At 44.9% G+C, this 19,254-nt stretch overlaps 2 protein-coding genes across 6 annotated transcripts in view; one reads left to right on the top strand and one right to left on the bottom strand.

Annotated features, from left to right (window-relative positions):
* The window catches only part of HHLA2 (HHLA2 member of B7 family), a 157,895-nt gene extending 152,458 nt beyond the window's left edge, over window positions 1-5,437 (top strand). For all 3 annotated transcript variants that reach the window (XM_073586255.1, XM_073586257.1, XM_073586256.1), the window contains one exon: window positions 3,136-5,437. In XM_073586255.1, coding sequence (XP_073442356.1) covers window positions 3,136-3,305 — 170 coding nt within the window. In that variant the 3' untranslated portion in view covers window positions 3,306-5,437. The remainder of the gene's footprint in view (window positions 1-3,135) is intronic.
* Window positions 5,438-10,708: 5,271 nt separating this feature from the next.
* The window catches only part of IFT57 (intraflagellar transport 57), a 30,706-nt gene continuing 22,160 nt past the window's right edge, over window positions 10,709-19,254 (bottom strand). For 2 of the 3 annotated variants that reach the window (XM_073586254.1, XM_073586253.1), the window contains exon 12: window positions 10,709-11,554. In XM_073586254.1, coding sequence (XP_073442355.1) covers window positions 11,376-11,554 — 179 coding nt within the window. In that variant the 3' untranslated portion in view covers window positions 10,709-11,375. Of the gene's footprint in view, window positions 11,555-14,487; window positions 14,568-19,254 lie in introns of all 3 variants that reach the window. The other variant, XR_012234229.1, reaches the window with a different exon arrangement.

Genomic DNA, 19,254 nt, shown 5'->3' with positions numbered 1-19,254 from the left:
AGTTGTCATTTTTATTGGTACCATTTTCAGGCTTGTGACATTTCTTGATCACTTTTTATTCCGATTTTTGGGACGCAGAATGAACAAAAACCAGCATTTCAAGAATTTCTTTTGGGGGGAGTGCGTTTACACCGTTGCGCGTGCAGTAAAATTGATAAAGCGGTTTTATTCTTCGGGTCAGTACGATTACAGCGATCCCTCATTTATGTCTTTTTTTATGTTATGGCGCTTTTATGCAATGAAAACAATTTTACATAAAAATAATTATTTTTGCATCGCTTTATTCTGCGAGCTATAACTTTTTTATTTTTCGCTGATGATGCTGTTTGGCGGCTCTTTTTTTGCGGGACAAGATGACGTTTTCAGCAGTACCATGATTATTTATATCCGTTTTTTTGATCGCGCGTTATTGCACTTTTTGTTCGGCGGTATGATAATAAAGCATTATTTTTTGCTTTGTTTTTTATTTTTAAAGGGTTCTCTAAACGGGTTAAGTAATGGGACAGTTTTATAGGGCGGGTCGTTACGGACGCGGCGATACAAAATATGTGTACTTTTATTGTTTTTTTGTTTTTATTTCCAAAAAATGTATTTATTAGGGAATATTTTTTTTATTTATTTAGCGAATTTTTTATAAATTATTTTTACACCTTTTTTTTTTTTTAACTTTATTACACTGTACCAGGGGGGACATCACTGTCATGTGTGAGATCGCTGATCTGACACATCACAGATCGCTGTGACAGATCAGCGATCTCACACAGGCGCTGCACAGGCTTTCCTCAGCCCCGCGCTCTGCAGGGAGTGAGGAGGCCGCCTCCCTGCAGGCCCCCAAAGGTCCCTGGCACCATATTAGATCCGGGGACCTGCAGGGAAGGAGGCCCCCACAGCAGCGATGCACATCGCGCTGCTGCGGGGGTCTCAGGGAAGCACGGAGGGAGCCCCCTCCCTGCCGATGCTTCCCTAAACCCCCCAGTACACTGTGATCGTGTTTGATCGCAGTGTGCCAGGGGTTAACGTGTCGGGGGCGGTCCGTGACCGCCCCTGACACATAGTGCCAGGTGTCAGCAGTGAGAATCAGCCTCCACCCGGTCGCGATCAGCGGCGCTCACCCCGTGAGCGCCGCTGATCTCTATGACGTACTATCCCATCCATGGGCATAGGGGCCTGGGGCCCATGGACGGGATAGTACGTCAGATGTCAGAAAGGGGTTAAACTCCTTCCCCACGCTCAACCATGTCTATTCCACCTTAGACGCCTGAGAGAGATCATCTGCCAGCAAAAGGATAGATTTTTCCCAGTTAATACGCAGTCCTGAAAAATCACCAAACTCATCAATCATAGATTGGCATTGACTGACGAGTCCTCCGTATCACCAAGGAACAAAAGAAGGTCATCCGCATATAATGCGATCTTTTCTTCCTCAGGCCGGAAGACAAAACCCTCAATAATACAAGAAATTTCTTTAATTAGGAAAGCTTTCATTGTGTCCCAGACTATTAGTGGGGAAGCCGAGCCATTATTATTCTAGAAAAAGTTATTTCGTTTTTCCCACATACCTGCCTTATCTCTGAATAGAGCCAAGCAATAAGGGTTGAGCTTACACATTGTCCTAGATTTATTAACTGCTGGAAGGACACTAAGGACTAACCGCAGAGGGGAATGGTCCAATAACCGTCTTGTAAGATGTTCTACGTTTTCCACGAATGGCAGCAAGAACTGATTCACCCTAGCCGAGTCAATTCTCGACAGGGAGGAGTGAGAATCCGGAAAACATGAATATTGGTGCAATGAAGGAAATGTAATGCCCCAAATGTCATACCTTTGCAATTCCCCCAATATCTTAGCCAGAGTTGTCTCTCTCCCCTCCCCACTCACTGGTCTCCATGATATTTATCTTGTGTTGGGTTAAGATAAGTATTGAAATCTCCCATTATAACAATCAGAATAGATTGAAACTCGATAAGAAAGTGGAGGAGCCTTTGTAAAATTTTCACTGAGAATGGTGGTAGAACATACACTGCCCCAAAACACACCTGCACCCCAAACAGCAAGCACACTAAACAGATAAATCTATCCTCTGGGGCTACCCAGGATTTTACACGTAAAGGAAATATTTTGGTGAATAATATGCTGATGCCTCTGGCATGGGAACAATAGGTAGCATGAAATTACAGACCTCCCCACCATTTGCTCAGATACTGAGCACTTTCAGGTGTCGCATGTGTTTCTTGAAGTCAAAATATCACATTCTTATAATCTTTAAGGGTTTTAAAGACAGCATGCCTCTTATTAGGCTCTCCTAGTCCCTGTATATTCCATGAAACCAGATTAGCTTGCCCCTCCTTTGTTAGGTTCAACTGTATATTTCAAAGTACGTTCTCTGTTGCATCTTGCAATATATCACCAACTACATATAATTGCAGAGAATCCCCATTGAACGATTAACAAACTTGTCCCTGGTTTTGCAGCTTCTCCCACATTATCAGAGGCACCCTCACACACAGTCTCATCAGAAAAATCAATATGGGTGCTGGGGGGTGCCCATGAGCATGGCGCTGCTCTTATCTTGCGGTAGAGCTGTCACGTTGTGCGACCCACTGGCAGGGCTGGGAGCCAGACCAGATTTTAGATGGGTTCCCCTGGTCTTAGGCATCCTGGCATATACTGTTCCAGGGAGGCTGCGATTGTCTAGATGCTTACCCTGCTCAGCGACCTCAGTCACTGTGGCAGTGCCTGCTTTGGCACCATTTTGGCTCGCAGTTCACGCCCGGGCCGCCACTTGCTTCTGCCTCTTGTCCTGCCATGTCATGCCGGAATTTGGTCCTCTCTGGTGGTGCACCCGGTACAGGAGCTCAAAATCCCCCAGTAAGTGGGATAAAAGTCTGGATACCGGCGGAGGTATTCACGTGTGTCCTGCTACATGCCTAGCCGTGCCCCCCTCCCTCCTTTAATAGATTTCTAATAAAGAATATTTTTTATACTTACTAATTGATCCCTCTGTATAATATTTATTACATGATGGTGTTTACATTTTTCCTTTTTCTACAGCTCTTATTTTTGTGTTTAATCTTTGGTATTATTAATTCACCTTGTTTAGTAACAATTTGATAATTGTTGTCATTTTTTTTTCAGAAACACGTGGGTGGGTAGTAGTGATCGTTGCAGTATCGCTGATCATTGCAGTATTGCTTGCAGCTCTGATCTTTACAGTAAATTGGTCCGATACAAGAAGACAAGAAGAGCACAATGAAGCCAACAGCAGAGATATACAGCTGCTTCCCCGAGAAGGAGAGGGTCAATAATACTGTAACCAATAGGTTAGGGGTGTGCCCGTAATGATTATTCCTTGGGAACATGATCTGTTAAACTTCATAGCTCACGAATACTGGTGGATTGTTAGAGAGAAATAGCTATGTACTTTATGTGATCTGTCGGAAATGAGAGGGGCCATATACAAATTTGTTTGGCTCTCCATGCGTGTGTTGTGACTGTCACAAAGCCGCGACACATGCAGCTGCGCCGCCGAACAGCTGATGAGCCAGATTGATCCAGGAAGCCAGGTTCCCGCTGTAGCTTATTCGGTTAGCGCTATAGCTTCCCAAATAAACCCTGACCCAATCAAATCCGCTCATCTCTACTCCTGACATCACACCTGCATTATTACAAAGTACCAGTGATTGTTTTACTGCTGTCTCCAACATCATGTCCTCCCTCTATCTAAAACTAAATCTGTCAAAAACTGAACTTCTTGTGTTTCCTCACTCTTCTAACTACCTATGCTGATATTGCCATTTCTGTGTGTGGCTCTATCATTACTCCCGAGCAACATGCAAGCTGTCTTGGGGTCATATTTGATTCTGATTTTTCTTTCTTTCCCCACATCCAATTTGTTATTCGCTCATGTTACCTACAGTTGTGGCCAAAAGTATTGACACCCCTGCAATTTTGTCAGCTAATACTCAGTTTCTTCCTGTAAATGATTCCAAACACAAATTCTTTGGTATTATTATCTTCATTTAATTTGTCTTAAATGAAAAAACACAAAAGAGAATGAAGCAAAAAGCAAAACATTGATCATTTCACACAAAACTCCAAAAATGGGCCAGACAAAAGTATTAGCACCCTCTGCCTAATACTTGGTTGCACAACCTTTAGCCAAAATAACTGCGACCAACCGCTTCCGGTAACCATCAATGAGTTTCTTACAATGCTCTGCTGGAATTTTAGACCATTCTTCTTTGGCAAACTGCTCCAGGTCCCTGATATTAGAAGGGTGCCTTCTCCAAACTGCCATTTTTAGATCTCTCCACAGGTGTTCTATGGGATTCAGGTCTAGACTCATTGCTGGCCACCTTAGAAGTCTCCAGTGCTTTCTCTCAAACCAATTTCTAGTGCTTTTTGAAGTGTGTTTTGGGTCATTGTCCTGCTGGAAGACCCACGACATCTGAGGGAGACCCAGCTTTCTCACACTGGGCCCTACATTATGCTGCAAAATTTGTTGGTAGTCTTCAGACTTCATAATGCCATGCACACGGTCAAGCAGTCCAGTGCCAGAGGCAGCAAAGCAACCCCAAAACATCAGGGAACCTCCGCCATGTTTGACTGTAGGGACGGTGTTCTTTCTTTGAATGCCTCTTTTTTCTCCTGTAAACTCTATGTTGATGCCTTTGCCCAAAAAGCTCTACTTTTGTCTCATCTGATCAGAGAACATTCTTCCAAAACATTTTAGGCTTTTTCAGGTAAGTTTTGGCAAACTCCAGCCTGGCTTTTTTATGTCTCGGGGTAAGAAGTGGGGTCTTCCTGGGTCTCCTACCATACAGTCCCTTTTCATTCAGATGCTGACGGATAGTACGGGTTGACACTGTTGTACCCTCGGACTGCAGGGCAGCTTGAACTTGTTTGGATGATAGTCGAGGTTCTTTATCCAACATCCGCACAATCTTGCATTGGAATCTCTTGTCAATTTTTCTTTTCCGTCCACATCTAGGGAGGTTAGCCACAGTGCCATGGGCTTTAAACTTCTTGATGACACTGCGCACGGTAGACACAGGAACATTCAGGTCTTTGGAGATGGACTTGTAGCCTTGAGATTGCTCATGCTTCCTCACAATTTGGTTTCTCAAGTCCTCAGACAGTTTTTTGGTCTTCTTTCTTTTCTCCATGCTCAATGTGGTACACACAAGGACACAGGACAGAGGTTGAGTCAACTTTAATCCATGTCAACTGGATGCAAGTGTGATGTACTTATTCCTAACACCTGTTAGGTGCCACAGGTAAGTTACAGGTGCTGTTAATTACACAAACAGTGCCAATACTTTTGTCCACCCTCTTTTTTATGTTTGGTGTGGAATTATATCCAATTTGGCTTTAGGACAATTGTTTTTGTGTTTTTTCATTTAAGACAAATTAAATGAAGATAATAATAACAAAGAATTTGTGTTTGCAATCATTTTCAGGAAGAAACTGAGTATTATCTGACAAAATTGCAGGGGTGTCAATACTTTTGGCCACAACTGTACATCTCAAAAATATATCTAGAATTCGACTTTTTCCTAGCTTTGACTCTGCAAAAACTATTACTTTAGCTCTTATTTATTCTGATCTGGACTATTGCAACTCTCCACTGATCGGTCTCCCTCTTACCAAACTCTCCCCTCTCCAGTCCATCCTGAATGCAGCAGCCATGATCATATTCCTTTCCAACCACTACACCGATGCCTCCACCCTGTGCCAGTCACTACACTGGCTGCCCATCTGCTACAGAATTCAATATAAACTTATCACTCTTACCCACAAAGCGCTACAACCCTTATCCATGTCCTCTTTTCCAATGGCCTAAGATTAACATCCTCAATAATATGAACCTCCCACTTGTGTCTCCAAGACATTTTGCATGATGTACCAATTCTTTGGAATGCACTACCCAGGATAATTCAATTAATTTCCAATAAGCACAGTTTTAAGCGTGGCCCCAAAATGCATTTCTTTAGACTGGCCTATCGCTTCACCTCACTTATTTAACTATCCCAGTCTTGACCATACAAAATTTTCTTCAAAATCATGACCCTCATAACATCTGTTCACACACCCTCCATGCACTTAACCCCCGGGCCATATTCCGTGTTCGTTTTTTGCTCACCTTGTTCCCAGAGCCATAACTTTTTTATTTTTAGCTCAATATGGCCATGTGATTGCTTGTTTTTTTTGCAGGACAAGTTGTACTTTTGAACACCATTTGTTTTAACTCGTGATGAGCGAGTATACTCGTTACTCGAGATTTCCCGAGCATGCTCGGGTGATCTCCGAGTATTCGGATGTGCTCGGAGATTTAGTTTCTGTCGCTGCATGATTTGTGGCTGCTAGACAGCCTGAATACATGTGGGGATTTCCTAACAAACAGGCAATCCCCACATGTATTCAGGCTGTCTAGCAGCCACAAATCATGCAGCTACGGCGACAGAAACTAAATCTCCGAGTACATCCGAATACTCGGATATCACCCGAGCATGCTTGGGGAAATCTCGAGTAACGAGTATACTCGCTCATTACTAGTTAACATATTGTGTACTGGAAAATGGGGAAAAAATTCCAAGTGCGGTGAAATTACAAAAAAGTGTAATTCTACAGTTGTTTTTTGTACCATGTTCACTAAATGCTAAAACTGACCTGCCATTATGATTCTCCAGGTCCTTACGAGTTTACAGACACTAAACAAGTCTAGTTTCTTTTTTATTTAAGTGGTGAAATAAAAATCCAAAATTTGTTAAAAAAAGTCACCATTTTCCGAAACCTGTAGCAAATCCATTTTTCGTGATCTGGGGCTGGATGAGGGCTTATTTTTTGCGCTGTTTTTATTTACCGTATACCATTTTGGGGTAGAAACAATGTTTTGATCGCCCGTTACTGCATTTCATTGCTATGTAATGGCAAGCAAAAAGGCGTAATTCTGGCGTTCGGGTTAATTTTTTTTTATATTGATTGGATTGGGCAATTCTAAACACGGTGATACCAAATATGTGCATATTTGATTTTATTTTTTTTTTTTTATTTTGGATGAGGCGAATGAGAGGTGATTTGAACTTTTATATTATTTTTAAAAACTTTTTTTTACATACTTCAATAGTCTCCATTGGAGACCAGAAGCTGCAGTAATTTGATCGACTCTGCTACACACAGACGATGATGATCAGATCACCTTTGTGTAGCAGAAATGCTCACTTGCTATGAGAATCGACCACTGGGCGGCGCTCATAGCAATCTGGCAATGACAACCATAGAGATCTGCGGCAGCCACGGGTGGATTGTTTCCACCCACGGCTGTTGCGAGCACATGGTTGCTGTATAGATCAACTGTCATGTGCCCACAAAGGTGCGGGCTCAGCTCCGGACCCCACACCAAACGGGGAAATCGACATGTGCATACTATTTTTGCCACGTCGGAAAGGGGTTAATAGCCCTGTCTGTACGCATACTGGTTGATGATCATCAACCAGAATGCGTACAGACACAGAGGGCTATTAACCCCTTTCCAACGTGGCATGCGTTATGTGAATACCCTATTTATCATATTGATGGCTGGACCGTACAATACAAGCAATTGTTACCTTTTGTGTCTCCCCTATTTCCTCATAGATTGTAAGCTTGGGAGCAGAGCCCTTATTCCTCTTGGTATTTGTTGATTTATGTGATTCTTATTCCATAATGTCTTTATTGTCTGTACAAGTCCCCTCTAAAATGTAAAGTGGTGCGGAATAAACTGTGTTCCAAATTATTATGCAAAAAGTTTAGCAGTGATAAGGTTAGAATTCTTTTGTTTGTCATTTAAACTCATTGATGGTGATGTGTGTCAGGGCTCTTTATATCACTGAAAGCAATTGCAGATACCTGTGCAAATTAGTTTGGCAGGTGTGTCCAAATAAAGGCAAGACTATTTAAGAAGGCTGTTCCACTTTATTAAGCAGCCTACATTTTTTGCCAAAATGGGAAAGAGAAAGGATGTGTCGGCTGCTGAGAAGCAACAAATTGTGGAGTATTTAGGTCAAGGCATGACTACAATCAACATTGCCAAGACACTTCATCGTGATCATCGCACAATCAAGAAGTATGTAGCTGATTCCCAGCACACACACGTGTGCGTGCTGATATGGAAAAATTGAGGACTCTTTCCAACAGGCAATTGCGTCAGGTTAAAAGAGCAGCTGCAAACATGCCTTGTCATAGCAGCAGACAAGATTTTGAAGCTGCTGGTGCCTCCAACATCCCCCGAACAACAAGATGCAGGGTCCTTCAGAGGTTTGCAGCTGTGCGTAAGCCATCCTGTCGACCACCTCTATCCACTGCACACAAGCAGAAACGGCTCCAGGGGGCCAAACGATACATGAAGACTAACTTCCAAACTGTTTTGTTCACCGATGATTGCCGTGCAACGCTCGATGGTCCAGATGGATGGAGTGGAGGATGGCTGGTTGATGGACTCCCCATGAAAACACGGCTAAGGCGCCAACAAGGAGGAGGTGGAGTAATGTTTTGGGCTGGAATCATGGGGAGAGAGATTGTCGGCCCCTTTAGGATCCCTGAAGGGGTAAAGATGAACTCCATAATCTATGTGGAGTTTCTAAAACAGCACTTCCTGCCATGGTTCAAGAGGAAGAACCGTGCTTTCCACAGCAAGATCATTTTCATGCATGATAATGCACCGTCTCATGCTGCAAATAACACATCTGCATCTCTGGCTGCTATGGGCATAAAAGAGGACAAACTTATGGTGTGGCCACCATCTTCACCTGACCTCAACCCCATTGAGAACCTCTGGAGCATCATCAAAAGGAGTGTCTATGATGGTGGGAGGCAGTTCACATCTAAGCCACAGCTCTGGGAGGGTATTCTGTCCACATGCAAAACAACTGAAGCACAAACCATCCAAAAACTGACAAATTCAATGGACGAGAGAGGTCAGAAGCTTCTTTCGAACAAGGGGTCCTATGTGCAAATGTAACATCACCTAGAATAAAGTTTTGACTTGAAAACTGTTTGATTTCATTTTGTAATAAGCTGATAATGCTTATAATTTCACAATTGACCATTTTTTTGTTGAAAATAAAAATAAAAAGGTTGAAAACTCTGCTGTGCATAATAATTTGGAACATGCATTTTGAGTGTTTATTATTTTAAAAAAATATACTGTTTTCATAGGCAGTTTGTTCAAAAACATTGCAATTATACTAGAATATTAGATGACTGGAAAATAACAATGACTGCAATTCATATAGGTAATTTAGAGAAGATATTTTTTGCATAATAATTTGGAACACAGTGTATGTTGACGCTATAGAAATAAAATTATTATTCTATTTGTATAAGAAAAACTTAAATTACATGTAGCTTAAAATAGTGCAATTGGAAAATATAGTCAAGTCGACACACAGCTAACTTGACAGAAAAATAATAAAGTTCTAATAACAAAACAAACTATCTTGAGGCGAGAGGGAATATCAAATCCTATGACTGAGATGAGCTTGAAAAAATGGCTCTTCAAAACAGAGTTCAATTCGCATTTATGTAGAAACAGAATCGAAGGTCCTGATTCACCAATCACTTTTATGTCTTCTGGTATAAAACTGCTTTAAACGTCAATTTTTTTTCTCTTGCAGCTTTATATTGCGCACAAACTTTGCGACTTTCATCAGTCTCGCACCAGCCGTGACTAGCTCTGCCGACTTTTTGAAATGGGTTGGGCATAAGCTAGCCTAGCCCACCTTACAAAGTCTTTATAATTTACAACAAAAAAATTATGAGATATGTGGATATTAACATTCCAATTAATTTTGGTTTGGTTACGTTTCTGAAGCCATCATGACTAGCCGTAGATGCTGCATTACATCCAGTTTGTAACTAGTTTTATTTTTTTCTTATGACAAAAGACTATTAAATTTAGAGCTTTGGCTTTAAAGGTACATTACACTTTTCTTGCAGTTTATAGGATCGTTACCTATAACACATGGATTTGCGTATGACTTTAGTATGGAAGGTTTACCTATGATTTCGGTATATGGATAAGTGTTTTAAGGAGAGGTAAAAACGTTTCATGCATATGGTTCATATCCATGGACTTCATAGTGAATAATGACCTTCTGAAGAGAGGAACGCTTGGTGTGCGTATGGGAAGAGCTTAATACTGTATAAAAACTGCATGAAATCCAAGAAAAAAAAAAATATTGTTGAGTCTCACTACTCATGGTCCAGGGGGCCAATGACCTTATTCATGTGGGTTTCTATACTACAACTTAATGTGTACGACAAAAGCCTGTCCGAGTCAGAGATATGTATAACATAAAACATCAATACAGAGAATCTGCAGATTTTGGGAAGCTCCTTGTTTAGCACACACCCACCTATCATAAGCTAGAATCCCCCATGTTGATTTATCTTGGGGTAAGCTACATAAGGAGGCCCCCTTTAAAGCATCCCTCCACCCTGGAGCTGAAAAATGAGCATGTTTGTCTCCCCTTATCTACTGTCACTTCCCTCCCGCTGCCTTTTCTGCTCAGATCGCCCCTCCATTCCTCCTCAATCTAAAATGGCTCCAGTGGCATAAGGACAGCGGTGGGAAGTCCAAGTAGGATGACTATACATGAGAAATGCAGTCATTTTTAGTCTCAGGGCACAGCATCACTTTCAGTACAGATATCTAAAGAAACTCACTGTATTTTGGTTATATTAAAAAGAGAATATTTTATTCAGACATTATATAAAATAGATTTACTATCAACACTTACAAAATGACAATTCAAAATGAAATGATTACACCAAATACAATTTCTAAAACCCTCCAAAAAAAAAAAAAAAACAGAAAAGAAAGCTGGATAGTGTTTCTGAATGTCTTCCCCTCTCCTGCTATACGGTACCTTACACCAGGTATGTACGGTGTCTGTGCACTCAGCTTACAGTATAGATCGGGACCATGCCACAGGCCCCACCCTTACAAAGGACGGTGGCCAAAAGTCTGTTCTTTTGGCCTCTGCCTGGCCGGTATGTGCCTATAAAGTAAAGCAAAGTGTCCCCAATGGTGGACGGATGCCCCGGCATTCTTATTATGGCTAGTGTCGGGGACGACCGGGGGCACAAGTGCAATGTGTACCTAGCGCATATGTATTAGTTTTAGGGTAGACCATAATCATATACACATCGTCCATTAGAGCTTTGCGATGTACCCAAAACCTGGTGCTGTATTTTCATTTTGGGGGGGAGATGAATGGCCAGACTGGACAGCACAGAAAATAACTGACCTGTGAGGAGACCTGCCTGGGGAAAAGAAGTGCAATTATCTGTATAAATATATATTATATACATAAGTGTACAGCGCTTTTTCGTAATTAATATTCTCCAATTGACGATTCCGGCATTACTGCAGCGTGCATGTCCCTCGTCATGTTTGATTTTTCTTTTAGCTTTGACTGAAGCAGCGTATTCTCCACAACCCCAATCCTAATGTCCATTTGTACGTTCTCCTGCTTCAGCTTTGTTAAGGCTTGCTTCATCTTCACAAGGGGGGCTGCAAAGAAAAAGTTAATGATTAAAGAGCACTAATGATTGTACACTTCAATCATCAATAATAAACCGCAGGGGATCCAACAACCAGCACCCCACTAATCAGCTGTCGCCAGGTCCGCCAGCTACCGGGTGCAAATAGTGTATGGGGAAAACCAGCTCCGCGCCACCACACCAAGTAGTGGCTCCCCTGAGTACTGCACATCCTATTCAAAGAATATGTTAATGTTAAGTTGTTTAATTTATGTAAGTTTATTTATTGTAAAATTTCTTTATTAAACTTTAAAAAAAAAAAAAATACTTTGTTCATTCTATTGTTTTAACTCTGTTATAGCCGGAAAATGTCCCAAATAATGAGGTTGTTGCTAAAAAGCTTCTTGAAGTGCTGTAAAACACTAAAATAAATGATACTCATCTTACCGATTCCCAGCCGCACGAGTCCCTACACTACCTGAGCCCTCCCACCAGTCTCCTCACTTCCTGTTTGTTGCAGAAGCACTGACTGCTAGGGTGACTAATGGGTCACCACTGGGGCCATCGATGGGCAGCAGCGGTCACATGTCTGGACTCAGCAGATGGCACAAGGTCGCTTTCCACGTCTTCTCTACAACAGACGTGTCAGAAAAGTCCTATTCTATAATGCTTCCATGTTATTACAATATAAGATTCACAAACACAACATGGCGCTGGTACAGCCAACATCTTTCACCGGGACACAAGAAAACGTACGATAATCTGGTGTCAACCCTGAAAACGTCAATTTATGAAAATTCAGCTTATAAAACTGCTCACTGCAATATGTTGCTGCAAGGGTGCGATACTGTACATATAGAAAAGATACAATCATCAATGGGGCCAAATCTTTCAGTAATTCCAATAAAAACTACTCCAGGCATCCTGTCCAGGGTGTGAAATGGCTGATAACAGGTAGCAATAGATTGCATTTACCATCACAGCAAATGTATATAGGATGCTTTCTCTCCCAGATCATCCATCTATTTGGTCATACATACACTATAGCTGTTGGCCCTGCCCAAGTACTGCCCATCTGCATTATAGTATACGAGTATGGGTATACCAGAGTGTTGATATATTTTTTTCCTCATTCAAAAACACTACAAAATTGCAGAAAAAATGACATGCTGCAGATTTGGAAAGCAAAACAAAATGCTTTGATGGGTCAAATCTGCAAGGAAAATCTCATTTACTTTTCTGGTACTGTAAAACACAGCGTTTTTCTCCGTGGCAAAAACACAACATGTGAACCATCCTTATACTGATAATGCACTGGCATTAAAGTAAATCTTGAACAATACATAGGTTTAACTAGCTTATACATTTTCTTGACTAAAATACAGGTTTATGAGAGGGTGTAAGGCTCCACACGTGGTCAAAATTGTTGGTACCCCTCATTTAATGACAGAAAAACCCACAATTGTAACAGAAATAACTTGAATCTGACAAAAGTACCGTATATACTCAAGTATAAGCCGAGATTTTCAGCCCATTTTTTAAGTGCCCCTCTCGGCTTATACTCAAGTCATATAAGACAGGGGGTTGGCAGGGGAGGGGGAGCGCGGCTGTCACATCATACTCACCCCCTCCTGGCGCGGTCTCTGCAGTCCCTGCTTCTCCCCATGTCTCCGGCGCCTGTGTTCAGCGGTCACGTGGTACCACTCATTAAAATCATGAATATGCGTGACCGCTAAAGGAAGGAAGAGCTGCGGCGCCAGAGACCGTGTGAAAAGCAGGGGCTGGAGAGACGCGCCAGGAGGGGGAAAGAATATGCAATATTCACCTGTCCCCGTTCCGTCACCGCGCGCCGCTGTCTTTCGCGTCTTCTGGCTGTGATGTTCAGGACAGAGGGCACGATGATGTGGTTAGTGCGTGCCGCGCCCTCTGCCTGAACAGTCACTGACAGAGGACCCGGAAGACAGAGCGGCGCGCGGCGGTGGAACAGGGACAGGTGAATATCTCAGGTGCCGGGGCCTGAGCCAGCGCCGACACAGGCCCCTGTCCCCCATAGCGCACCGGTTTCCCCGCCTGCTCAGGACACCGGCACCTGGTCTCCAGTGACGAGAGGCGAGTATGGCTTTTTTTTATTCACAGCAGCATAGGGGGCCATAATCTTTATGGGGTAGTATATGGGGCATAATCTATGCAGCATCTTATGGGGCAGCATACGGGGCATAATCTATGGAGCATCTTATGGGGCCATAACCTTTATGGAGCAGCATATGGGGCATATTATTCTATGGAGCATCTTATGGTGCCATTATTAATCTTTGTGCAGCATCATATGGGTTGTATTTTGTATGGAGCATCTTATGGGGCCATCATGAACTGTATGGAGCATTATATTGGGCTCCTGATTCAATATGGATATTCAAAAACATTTAACCTACTGATGTCTCAATTAATTTTACTTTTATTGGTATCTATTTTTATTTTTGAAATTTACCAGTAGCTGCTGCATTTTCCACCCTAGGCTTATACTCGAGTCAATAAGTTTTCCCAGTTTTTTGTGGCAAAATTATGGGGGTCGGCTTATACTCGAGTCTATACGGTAATAATAAATCAAAAAGCTATGAAAATGAACAAATGAAAGTCAGACATTGCTTTTCAACCATGCTTCCACAGAATTTTTAAAAAAAATAAAAAACTCATGAAATAGGCAACAACAAAAACACAACAAAACCTGCTTTTTGTAAGCAGCTTCTTTACTACCAAGAGAGCAGGTTTTTTGCCTGCAGAGAAAAATCAACTCAAACGTCTTATGATACAACACAAAGAGCAATATTATACACCATTAACAATAAATTATTTGTGTAACACTAAACTGTCACACATTCTTAACATTTGGAAGCCATGAGTGGCCTTCATACAGGGATTGCTAAGAGTGCTAACATGAAAACATGGATTTTTGTGATAACTCACCGTAAAATCCTTTTCTCCGAGACGCTCATTAGGGGACACAGGTACTGTGGGTGTATGCTACCGCCACCTGGAGGCTGACACTAAGTAAACAACACAAGGTTAGCTCCTCCTCCGCCGTATACACCCTCGCCCTGATTGCGGGCGGAAACCAGTTTAGTGCAAAAGCAGTAGGAGAATAACAAAAATCAGCCTTAAAGCAGATAACAATATGTCTGGAAAAGAACCACCCTGACATCAACAAAAATGCACCTTAATTAAATAAACAAGAGCCAAACTAGCTAACAGGGTGGGTGTTGTGTCCCCCAATGAGCGTCTCGGAGAAAAGTATTTTACGGTGAGCTATCACAAAAATCCTTGTTTCTCCTTCGTCTCATTGGGGGACACAGGTACTGTGGGACGTCGTAAAGCAGTCCCTGGGTGGGAAGTTGACTCACCAATCCAAGCTACATGCACCTCCTGTCTAAAGGTGCGCCACCGCTGCTTGGAGAATCCTTCTACCTAGGCTCGCATCTGACAAAGCTTGAGTATGGACATTGTAATGTTTAGTAAACGTGTGCAGGCTGGACCAGGTTGCTGCCTTGCACACCTGTTCCGTCGAAGCCTGGTGCCGAAGCGCCCAAGAGACACCCACCGCCCGAGTAGAGTGTGCTCTGGTCCCTGCTGGAACCGGCGCACTCCTGATGCGGTAGGCCTCCTGAATAGTTAGACGGATCCATCTGGATATGGTCGACTTTGAGGCTGCGAGTGCCTTCCTGCGCCCCTCGGGAAGCACGAACAGCATGTCCGTCTGACAAAAGGGTGCCGTCCGCGACACGTACCTCCTGAGTGCTCTCACCAGGTCTAACGTGTGAAGAGCTTTTTCCACGTGATGTACTGGAGCTGGACAAAATGAGGGCAAGACAATATCCTCATTAATGTGGAATGAGGACACATCCTTCGGCAGAAAGGGGGGAGCTGGTCTAAGCACCACTTTATCCATATAGAAGGCGAGAAACGGTGCCAGGCAAGACAGGGCCGCCAACTCTGAGACTCGCCTAATGGAAGTTATGGCTACCTAGAATACCACCTTCCAGGAAATGTACGACAGAGAAATATCTTGTAGCGGTTCAAATGGAGCTTCCTGCAGAACACTCAGGACTAGGTTAAGGTCCCAGGTGTCCAGGGGCACCCTATAGGGCGGTACCAAGTGGGAGACCCCCTGGATGAAAGTCCTCACCTGCATATTAGCAGCAATCTTTCGCTGGAAAAGGATGGACAACGCCGATATCTGTCTCCTAAGGCAGCTCGGGGCCAATCCTGAGTCTAGGCCTGACTGGAGAAACCCCAAGATGTTAGGGATAGAGAATGTCAGTGGAGAAAAACCACACTCTCGACACCAAGCAAAGAAGACCTTCCAGGTGTGATGGTAAATTCTCGCCGAGGTAGGCTTCCAAGCGCTAACCAATGTAGCGACCACCTCACGCCCAAACCCCGCCTGGGTCAGAATTCAACGGCCATGTCGTCAAACACAGGGACCCTGAGTTCGGGTAAGGAAGATCGGGCACTGGGACAGTAGATCTGGGCGTTCTGGCAGTCGCCATGGAACGTGAGCAGCTGCACTAGATCTGCGTACCAAGCCCGACGGGGCCAGTCTGGGGCCAACAGAATCGCTGGAACCCCTTCTGTTTTGATCTTCTTGATGACCCTCGGAAGTAGTGGCAGCGGGGGGAATAAGTATGGGAGGCGAAACTGGTTCCATGGCAGAACCAATGCATCCACAGCGATCGCTCGTGGGTCCCGAGACCGAGCGACGAACATGGGGACCTTGCCGTTCACCCTGGAAGCCATCAGATCCACATCTGGTGTTCCCCACCATTGGCAAATCTGCTGGAAGACCTCAGGGTGTAGAGACCATTCCCCAGACGCGACCCCCTGCCGGCTGAGGAAGTCCGCCGCCCAATTTTCCAGGCCCGGGATGTGGACCGCCGATATTACCGAATGGTTCCTCCCGGCCCAGTGAAGCATGTGTCCCACCTCGCGCATAGTTGCCCTGCTGCGAGTGCCCCCTTGATGACTTACGTAAGCCACCGCCGTGGCGTTGTCCGATTGAATCTGGACGGGACGTCCTGCTAGAAGGTGCTGAAAATGTTGCAGCGCCATCCGGACAGCTCATATTTCCAACAAGTTGATCGGAAGGTGTGCTTCCTGATGCGACCATTGCCCCTGGGCCGTGTGGTGGCGAAAAACTGCTCCCCAGCCGAGGCGGCAGGTGTCGGTTGTGACCACTAGCCATTGATCTGGGGGAAAGGGTTTTCCCTAAAGAAGGGACCTGATCGTCCACCACTCTAATGACTATCTGACCTGAGAGGATAGCCGGCACTGATGATCGAGCGTGAACGGGTTCTTGTCCCAAGATGACAAGAGGGCGTGCTGTAGGGGGAGAAGATGAAATTGGGCAAACGGAATCGCTTTCATTGCTGCCACCATCATCCCTAGTACCCTCATCCCAAACCGAATGGTGTGTGGGACTGGCTGTAGAAGCTTCTGGACTCCTTGCCGGAGCGCTAGGGCTTTGTCTTGAGGGAGAATTACCAACCCTCGGGAGGTGTCGAAGATCATCCCTAAAAAGGAAATCCTCTGGGCTGGGACAAGGGATGATTTTTTCCTGTTGACCAACCACCCTAAGCGGGAGAGGGTATCCAGCGTAATGCTGACATTGTCCTCGCATGCCCGAAACGAGGTGCCCTTCACCAAGAGGTCGTCTAAGTATGGCAAGACGACTATGCCCCGAGAGTGTAAGACGGCCATAACGACTGCCATTACCTTTGTGAACCCTCTGGGGGCGGTGGCTAGCCCGAAGGGCAGTGCTGCAAACTGGAAATGTTGGCCATTGATGGCGAAACGTAGAAACCTCTGATGCGGAGGAAAAATGGGGACGTGCAGGTAGGCATCCTGGATGTCGATAGAGGCCAAGTATTCTCCTTGCCCCATGGCCGATATAACTGAACAGGGAGATTCCATTCGGAAATGTTTGATTCTGATGAACTTGTTCAGGAGCTTCAGGTCCAAAACCGGAATTAAAACCCTGAGCCTTCTCGTGCTCTGGTACGGGAACAATGACTCCGTTATGCTGGAGTGAATTGATGGCCCCTAGCAACGCCCTTGCCCGGTGCTCCACTTTGGGAAATCGGGACAGAAAAAATCGTTTTGGGGGATATTTGATAAACTCTATCTTGTACCCTGAGGACACCAGTTCCGCCACCCATGAGTCACGTGCTACCGCGACCCAGACATGGCGAAACCAGAGCAGGCGGCCACCTACTCTGCTGATGTCGCCCGAGTCATTTAGCTGAGGATCTCTGGGACCTGATTCCCCTCGACCTGGGCTGGCTGGCGAGCACGTATTCTCCCCAATGGGTTGGCTCTATATGAGACCTGTCGCTTCCTATCCTGGTTGGAGCGACTTGGAGCGGCAGAACTGGCCGCTGCCATCCTCCTGGGGTTGCGAAAGGCTCAAAACCGTGCCTGACGAAACGGCTGTTTGACCTTTTGTTGCAGGAGGAAGCTGCTTTTTCCCCCTGTAGGATCGGAGATGAGTTGGTCTAACTTTTCCCTGAACAGGCGGCCACCCTGATAAGGCAGGGAAGTCAAGGACTTTTTGGAAATTGAATCGGCCCACCATGTCCTTAACCATAGAGCTCTCCTAATGGCTACCGCATTCGCGGCCGCAAGTGCCGCACAATTGGCCGCATCCAAGTAAGCGTTGATTAAGTAGTCACCAGCCACAGCGATCTGACTCACGATCTCTGATACCTCCGTAGGCAGGTCTTTATCCTGCAAGACTTTGTTCAATGACTCTGACCATGACATCATGGCCTTGGCTACCCACGTCGCCGCCAACGAGGGAGAGAGTACTGATCCTGATGCTTCAAAAACTGAGCGAGCCAAACTCTCTATGAGCCGATCAGTGGGGTCCTTAATAGAAGAACCACTAGGTACAGATAACAAGGTTTTCGAGCCAAGTGTGACACTGGTGGACCCACCACTGGGGATTCCGCCCATTTCTTACAAAGCTCCGAGGCAAACGGATATCTTGCCTCTATCGTCTTCTGGCCCGAGAAACGCCTATCCGGCCGTTCCCTGTGACGCTGCACTACGTCCTCAAACTCTGGGTGAGTGCCAAACACTCTATGCGGTCGCCTAGCCCATTTAAAGGATACCTTATGGCCTGAGGCCAAGGTGACGTCATCCTCAAACCCCAGAGTCTGATTAACCGCTTCGATGATGCTGTCAACTGTTTCTCGACACCCCGGGGTATCTAGGTCTAGCGGCTCATTTGAGTCATAATCTGAACTCTGCCCACTCCCGACTACTGGTGAAGGAGAGCGTGATGCCGAACTCACGAATGCCGAGGCCCCGGATGGGCCAGGAGACGCTGTGTGGGTTCGTTTCCTTTGCGTCTGCATGGAGTTAGAGCAGCCCCTGCAGGCCGGAGGCTCTTGTGAGGTGGAGGACCCCTCCCAGATAAGCGAGCCACTATCCTTGCCCCTATCTAGAGCGTGAAGAGATTTGATCACCTTCATAAGCGCTGCCATAGACTGCGATAGTGATAGGGCCCATTCCGGAGGATTTGGATCACTGGGCTCGGTCGCAGGGGAGTGCTCCTGAGCGCTTTCAGAGTCGCAGGCTTCGCAAAATTTATTGCTCTGCGCCCGCGGAAAGGAGGACCGACAGGAGATACATGCAGCGTATAGGAACGTGTGCTTCTTCCCCTTCCCAGCCATATTG

The sequence above is a fragment of the Dendrobates tinctorius genome, unplaced genomic scaffold (assembly GCF_039654945.1).
Source record: "Dendrobates tinctorius isolate UK_male_01 unplaced genomic scaffold, ASM3965494v1 ptg000091l, whole genome shotgun sequence".
NCBI lineage: Eukaryota > Metazoa > Chordata > Amphibia > Anura > Dendrobatidae > Dendrobates > Dendrobates tinctorius.
Note: the sequence above shows the minus strand (reverse complement) of the source record. Positions and strands in the feature narration are given on the sequence as shown.